Source organism: Brachionichthys hirsutus, chromosome 4 (genome assembly GCF_040956055.1).
Source record: "Brachionichthys hirsutus isolate HB-005 chromosome 4, CSIRO-AGI_Bhir_v1, whole genome shotgun sequence".
NCBI classification, from domain to species: Eukaryota; Metazoa; Chordata; class Actinopteri; order Lophiiformes; family Brachionichthyidae; genus Brachionichthys; species Brachionichthys hirsutus.
This window is the reverse complement of record NC_090900.1, coordinates 5,536,597-5,544,865: the sequence shown is the minus strand read 5'-3', so window position 1 is coordinate 5,544,865 and position 8,269 is coordinate 5,536,597. Positions and strand designations below refer to the sequence as shown.

Below are 8,269 nucleotides of genomic sequence, written 5' to 3'. Positions count from 1 at the left end.
TGACTGTCTGCTGATCTCAGCAGCGAGGGAGCGCGCGTGCCTCGTCCAGCCAGTCCCGTCGTCGCTTCTCCCTCCTCCCCTCCCACTCTCGCGGTTCCGGGGTCTCTCTCTCTGTCTCGCGCTCTCTCTGTCTCGCGCTCTCTCTGTCTCGCGCGCTCTCTCTACTGGACGCCTCAAATCAAACGCGGAAGTTTACACCCAGGAGAGCTGCCGCCGCGGCGAACAAGATGAGTGTTGACATGACAGTCGAGCTGTAGCGAAAGAGCGGCGCGTCACTGACAGCGGGCGGCAGGAACTACACCGACAGCACCCGCCGGACTGGACTTCAGGCACACATGGCGTCTGTGTGCAGCGCAGACCGACGGGCTTTCGCGCTGAAAATCAACAGGTAAAAGCAAAAAAGTCGTTCGGTGTCAGGGTTAGTTCAACTCTAGCTTCCTCCCCAGGGACAGGGGGGGGCGGCGGAGCAGGCAGCCACATGTTGTGAATGTTAATGTTGCAGCTCGGTGCATTTAATCACACAGCAGTGCTTCAACATTTCCACGGGAACTAGATCAACTTCTGATAACTGATCAACTCATTCAGGCGCACGTGGGGAGTGGCCGGGATCGAATGAAGGCCTTCGGCGTTAGCGTGTGGATGCTCTGGTTGATCTTTAGATTACCTGGAGGTGGGGGTGATCGAGGCGTACCCTGCCTCTGGCCCAGTCTCAGCCGGGATAGGCTCCTCATGGCTCCTGCAAAGGATCCGTAGAATGAGGACGGATGGATCTCTACCAGACTGACATGTTTACCCTAACGCTGGGCAGTGAAGCTGAAAAAGCTCAGTCCGTACATCGCTCCATGAGTGGGAACCTGATGGGAAAGGCTAAAGATGCTAATTCTACATCCTTTGCCGTTGGGGTGTGAGGTCTGACCGGTGTATCCCAGATCATGCTATAAATGAGTCGGGTCACAGCACCAGGTGTGGAGGAAGTGTATACATGGAGGTCCATTGTGTAGCATACCCCCCCTCAGAAGTATGACTCATTGAAACTAATACATCCTATGATCAGCAACCAAAGCATATGAAGGTTCGCAGAGTGCCGTTTTGTACATGTGATGGGGAAGTAGAAGGGGGGGGGGGGGGGGGTCATTAATCATTTTTGGCAGATGATGAGAGAGATGTGTGCGTTTACGGTCACATTCTTCCACTCTTTTGAACCGCATCAATCTCCTGTTTAGGGCTCTCATCCAAAGGTCTGTTTATGTGCTTCTGCAAACATTGCAAATGAACTAAAATAAAATTAGATTATTATTATTATTATTATTCTCTGAACTTATTTGAAGTCTTGCCCTCAGCTAAAAAGTCACTACAAAGTAAAGTATTTGGATAAATGTAATAAGATGGGGAAAGCACAGCATTTGCCTCCAAAATGTGACGTGGAATTCTGATATGGCAGAAAATTATCACGTAATAATAGAGTACGCATTACAGTACATAAGTTGTACTCCGTTATGTTTTTTCTGGTTTAACTGTACTCTCTGGGTTCTAGATAACAGATATCAGTCTCCTTGATTACCGTAATTCCCGGTGTACAAGCCGCTACTTTTTTCCAATATTTTGAACCTTGCGGTTTATGCAACGACGCGGCAAATTTACGTATATTTTCCCACTTTCGTTACGAGCCGTGTTTCGTTAAAGCCTATTTATTTTCGTTACAAAATTAACGCCCGCCCGCCCGGAGGGAAAGCCCCGCTGGCGCGTAGCTGGGGAGATCCGCGAGAAGCGCCCGGCGCGCGTCCAGAGTCGCCGCCGCCGGACCGCCGTACCCGGTCCCCGCCGCCTGTCCGCCATCCGCTACGCGGCGTCGGACGCGCCGCGTAGCGGGGAAGGAACCCACCCCCTCGACCTCCCGTGCGTCCCCACCCCTGCCGCACCACGCTCCCGCGGACGGAGGATGAGGGGCACGGGGGCAAGGGGGACGGGGACACCCCGCCAGGCGCGCGCGCGCGCCGCGCAGCCTCCGACGGGCGGAGAGGGGAGGGCGACGGGGCGACTGCTCCCCCAGCCGCAGCTCGAGCCCAGCCCCGCTTCGCACCCCAGCCCGACCGACCCAGCCCCTAGAGCCAATCCTTATCCCGAAGTTACGGATCTGATTGCACTTGTGGCTTACGAATATGTGCGGCTTATTTTAGTACAAAATATATATTTTTTTTAATTCAGTGGGTGCGGCTTTTTCACAGGTGCGCATAATAGTTCAGCAATTACGGTAGTCCTAAAACAAACATATAATTTAATCAATAATAATAATCATAATAATAATCCTCGTGTCTCAGCTTGAATCCATGAGCTAATTGTAGCTAAATTCCAGCTTGTATTGGTGAGACATTTACTTCAGGGACAAATAAGACAAGCAGAAGAAGAAACCGTCTTTAACTCCACCCATAAATACTCAAGATGTGAGTATTTTCTATCTCTCTATCAGGATGGAGGGCGGAGGAAATCCTGCACGCTGCGTTCCCTCCAGTTTTACTTCACTTTTTCTTTTTTTGGTCGTCACGGTTTCAAATGCAGGAAACGCGTGTTTCGTCACAAGGACACAATAAAGGGGAATGTAAAAGGTGTGAGATTGCATTATGTCAGTCAGTAGGTCTAAATGCTAACATTCGGTGGACAGATTGAAGGTCGTGGATGCCTAATATTCCTCTGAACGTGTTGTGAAAGGCTAACATATGGTGACAGGTGGGAGCACAGCTGTAGACCAGGGGCCTCCGTCTTCCAGGGCTCTTAAGTGGCAGGAGGTTGGGATTGAGTTGCATCTAGCTCCGGTTAATGGCATCTGTTCAGCCTCGTATGACTGTTGGTGGGCCTTTGTGTGATGGGTGTTTAAAAAATAAATAAAGAGGCGCACAGTTACCCAGAGGAGTTTTGGTCGTGTCTTTGTTGTGTCGTCAAGGCGCCCACACTCACCCAGAAGTCGTGTTTTAAGTATTTCCTCTGGTCACTTCGTCTGGCTTGGACCCGTCTGTGACCTGAACCCTGCCAGATGACTGTTTGTGTGCGGATCACTCTGACAGGAAGCTGAGCAGCGATGGCGCTGATAGCACGAGGACCCATTACATCTGGAGAAATGTGATAGCAGGAAGCACGCGATGGGGGATCCCTCTGGTTCCCTCTTGTCATATAATGCCACACCACTCTTTTTTTGTTTTTGTTTTGTTTTCCTGTGTTTCTTCTTGGCTCGGGGGGGGGGGGGGGGGGTTAATCTTATAATAATGAGGAAAAGGAGGCAAACCTGATGACTGTCTGTCTGAGCAGCGTCCTGCCGTAGCCCGACTGAACACGGATAATCTTGAATGAAATTACAGATTTGGATATTTACTAGAGCTGTGAGACGTGATTTATAAAAACACAGATTCCCAGTCCGACTCTATGTAAGGAGTGCTTGGCCAGCGATTTCATAAAAGCCAACAGGAACACCCCGTACGCACACACAGCAAGTGCAGGCCTGCTGCAGACAGCACGACATAACTAAAAGGGCCCGACCCCTTTCAACGGGGAGGGAGGATAAAATGTTTTCACTCTGGAACCCTCTGAGGTTTCAGACCGTAGGTGTTATCCCGGAGACCTGCCATTAACTAGAAGTACACCATTAGTGTGATTCAAGGATATGCTGCTGTCAGAGGAGCATTAAATAGCTGGTTTGCATCGTATTCACTTTTTTTATTTTCACTAAAGTTTGGGGCTTGGTCTATCTTAGACCCTTTTAGGATTTTGTAGCTTCTTCCATTTCATTGGTCTCTCAAACAAATCAAAATCTGTATCACGCCATTGTGACATATTTGGTACTTCTGTTCAAATCCCATAGCCCTGCCTTTTCCTTTTGTCTTCCTCACAAGAGCAGCTTGGGTTTCATTCAGCTAAAGATGCCAAGACAAACGCCTGCTGAAGAGAATGACAGATGCTGTTTGTCTACTAGTGGTAAAATGATGTCTCTCTGGCTGGGCTGGTAAGAACTGATTACTGTTTTACTAGCCTCGTCTTTTTATAGAGAGTGTGCGCATGCCAGCCAGTCGTCCCACGTTTCTGTGCATGTGAGAACACGTTGCCCTTCATTTATATTTTGTAATCTTATTCATATGATGTGTTAAATATCTCTAAACAGAACTGAAGGTTCATTTGCCTGCATGCTCCGAGTTCTTTATAGGCCCGTTTTCTTTTTGCTGCTTACCGGTAAACTTCTTTACAATGGCACCTTTCAATTGTGCTTAAGGTGCGACTCAGCATATTCTTTATATATATATATATCTATATATATATATTAAGCAGCGTAAAGAGACTTAAAATTGTAGATGTGAAAGTGCAAGGCGGGTTGTACACACAAGATCCCAGTTTTCAAAGCTTCATTGTGGAACGATGTTTAGTTATTAATCTGCCGGCTGTGGAGGGTTGTGTTGTGTTGTGTTGTGTTGTGTTGTGTTGTGTTGAGCAGGCTGTGGGCGGGAGGGTTTGTGAAGTGTGACACATTTACTCCTGCACTGGCGAGATGATGTTGTTTACCGTCGACTTCCTGGTGTGTGAGGAGTTTGAGCCACTTTTTAACAAATGGCGCAACAGAGATGTTGTTGCAAATAAAAGATTAAAAGTTGATAATGTGGTCGAGTGTGTGTGTGTGTGTGTGTGCGTGTGTGTGTGTGTGGGGGTGGGTGGGTGGGTGGGTGTGTGGGTGGGGGGGCAGGGGCAGGTCGTTGTGGAAATCGCCGTGCATATGGAACGACTGTTTCTATAAAACAGGGCTGTGCTTCTGGACTTTGCTCTTTTGTGTAAATTTGACCTTTAACCTTTCCTGTGCATTCACGCGTGCCATTGACTCGGCCACTTATGGGACTGGAAAGAGTTTATACATAGCTTTGAGGCAAATCTCTCTCTCTATATAATTAAATAATCGTTATTAAGTGAACTGTAAACCACAACAATGCAGGCGTGACCACGAAACAAGGATCAGGTTTGGCGCGTCACCGTCTATGAGATTGTTGTTGTTTCTGTGTGTGCAGGAAGCCGTCACACATTTTTGCATGCTTTCAGCCTCAGTGATTTTGACATGCTGGCGTTCCTCCATTCCCCTGCTGGTGCCCGTGTACTTGCGGCGGTAATTAGTAACTTTGCTGTCACAACAATGGCTACGGGGACTTAATGCACCCGTGAGAGTGACCACAGGGGAACTGTTTGGCAATGTGACCCATTTATTCAAGTCTTCGCCCTCTGAATCTCCCTCGTGTGGCAGCATTGCAATAAACCGTTTCCGACAATCGCAGTTTAAATGTACAAATATAAGAGAATAAAGCTTATTGTGTTGAATTTATTCAGGTTTAAATGATGTATTTGATCCTTAAGTCACGTAGAAATTAAATTTCTGGCTTTGTTGCTTTTGTCCTGCGCTCCCTTCTTTTCGTTGAAGGCAAACACACACACACACACAGAAACGGTCGCTATCTAGCCACACTATTTAAATGCTTCCCCATTCCTCTGTCATGTTGATTTCTTGCTCGGACTAACCCTCAGACCAGGACACTGTATTTGTTCCACTGCCAGCATGACAAAACCTTTGCACAGCTATCAGAGATGTGCGTCTGTAGGGGAGAACAATGGTCTGAATGGAGTCGCCACGGTCGACCGATTCAGACGACTGCAGGTTGGAACGGCGGACTTGCCGTGTCTTGCATTAAAATACACATTTGTGGTTTTACAGGAGGTTGTAAATGTTTGTGCTTCTGTGCAAATACTAACCGTCATATAGCTCACACGTATGGCCTGCTGGCGTTGAGGGTTGTCTTTCCTTGCCGAACAGAAAACTCAAGCTGTGTGTGTGTGTGTGTGTTTCTATACTTTTCTGCAGGCACTCGTCTGCAGAGATCAGGCGACAGTTCAGCGGGACTCATGGCTTCCATCACAGCCGAAGCAACTCCAACGCTTCGGCCACCGGCAGCCTCGCCGTGGTGAGTTCCCCGCTGGCTCGCTTTAGTCCAGCATTTGTTTTTCACATCGTGCTAAATAAGGGCTGGGTGATTGCTTCTTCAAACAATAGCCCGAATAACTTCCTAATTTTGAAATAATTCACTTCAGCAGTTACCTTGATCATCACAGGTTTTTATTTCACATTTTTTGTGTGCTGGTTTTTCATTTAATGTTTAAACTTTATTCCACAGATGCAATGACCCCCCCCCCCCCCCCCCATGTTCATCTGTGCATCCCTCGTCGGGCTGTCAGGCTTTTTATTTTCGTTCCTTGTGCTCTTCATATCAAACTCTTTGATTATATTGCGAGTGCTTAAACAAACTGACGAGGCTACCTTTATTTATATTTAACAATAACGCGATCTTCACCGCTGCCACGGTGGATCCGAATGACCGCCGCGCCATTCTTTTCCGGTACAAGCTCCGATTCATCAGCTACGGGTTCACACCGGTGCTGTCCAGAACTGAGAGCACTAACATCGGTTGGACAGGACAGAGGCGTGAGACGTGTGACCGAGGCGTGTGTCGTGTGCATCGGCTGCAGGCAGGCTTCGGGAAGACAAAAAATGTTTTGCATATGAATGAAAATTACGTAAATCTGCACATCTATCAAATACGTTCAGTGGGTTTAGGTTTATAAATAGGTCTCAGATTAATGTATTTTTTTAAATTCAGTGTTACTTTAGCAGATACTAATGATGTGATGCTAGTCGGCGTTTCGTCCTCTGGTGCTGAACTGAAGTATTTGTGCCGCACCACCTCCGTCCTCCGGGCTATATCCCTTCCACATCCTCTCTGCTGTCGTTAGTTGTGAGAATGTCTGACTCAGCGTGGGGTCAAGTCTTGGAGGTTATTATTTGTATCATAGTAATTTTGCTTTGACATCAGGAAATGCTTTTGCAGAACCAGCTGGCTGCATTCCTGGCAAAGAGTATTCTTTTCTCTCTCATTACTTATAACGTGCTTTTATTTAAAGGTGAACCGACATGTCTTCTGTGATTCATCTGGGAAAACCTACTCGCTCTCTCCTCTTCTTCTGCAGCATCGAAAGCCATTATTATTTTTTGTCTCCTGCCGACAGTTGCTGATTCCTGCGGGCGGAATCGTGCACAGAAATCCTTTGCAGGAATTCGTTGCCTCTACGTCTCTGTTGTACCCTCTCAGATTCAAATGTGTTTCTTTCAGTCTTCCAGCTTTAGCATCTATTCCTGTCAACCCCTCACATATTTGCTCCCTGTTGCCCCACTTCTGTCATTTAAGTTTTTTTTTTTTTAAAGCTCTTAGCCTCTGAGGCTTCAGACATATCTGTGAAGATGCTTAACTGAGCCGAAGCCGTTCGGTTCTTCAGCGCCGATCAGCCTTGAGCTCGACACCGGACAGCGTCTGAGGCGGAGTGCCATCCTTTCCTTTCGGATAATCTCTAACCTGCTTGGGAAATGGGTCAGCCTTGGCTGCTGACAGCGCTGGGGTGGGGGCTGCTTACCTTCTAGCTTACATCGACAAATCTTTAACATGACTGGATTTAGAATGTGGGAATGGGGTTTAAATATTATAATCTCCGGGATGATGGATTCCTGTCATCCAGCAGGCATCACGAGCACAGGGAGGGATGAGGGAGGGATGAGGGAGGGATGGGGGAGGGATGGTTTGTTGCTGCAGCTATTGACATGGATCACCTTGTTGACTCTGGTAATTCTCCCTCGCTCACCCCGTCGCTATATTTAGTGCCGAAACACGAGGAGCGTTGACATGTCGTTATTTGTCATTGGTTTAAAACACAAATCAAGAGATTAAGAGCAAAGCGTGCATGCGTGCGAGCGTGTGTGTGTGTGTGTGTGTGTGTGTGTGTGTGCGAGCGCGTGTGTGTGTGAGCGTGTGTGTGTGTGTGTGCGTGTGTGTGTGTGTGTGTGTGCGAGCGTGTGAGCGTGTGCATGCGTGTGTGTGTGTGTGTGTGCGAGCGTGTGTGTGTGCGAGCGTGTGTGTGTGTGTGTGTGTGAGCGCGTGTGTGTGTGAGCGCATGTGCTGCCCTGTCTGTTGAAACACCAGTCGATGTAGGAACACTTTGCTGATGTCACTTCCTTAAAATGTCTTGCGGTTTCTCCCCTTCAGTTCTAAACTACAGCACGTTTGAAATGCTACAAACTGCTGTCAAGTCTTCGTTAGGGTTTTAGGAGTCAGATTCATGCATTCATTTTGACCGGTTAGAAAAGCGGTGGCGCCGATGCTCTGAAATCTGCTGGCGTTTTTTTAGCATTTAGCATGAGGATCAATTT

General features: G+C 47.8%; 1 protein-coding gene across 1 annotated transcript in view; it reads left to right on the top strand.

Annotated features, from left to right (window-relative positions):
• Positions 1 to 335: 335 nt before the first annotated feature.
• Positions 336 to 8,269, top strand: part of dock8 (dedicator of cytokinesis 8) — a 39,199-nt gene continuing 31,265 nt past the window's right edge. The window contains exons 1-2 of the mRNA XM_068738353.1: positions 336 to 388; positions 5,879 to 5,978. Of these exons, the coding sequence (XP_068594454.1) occupies positions 336 to 388; positions 5,879 to 5,978 (153 nt within the window). The remainder of the gene's footprint in view (positions 389 to 5,878; positions 5,979 to 8,269) is intronic.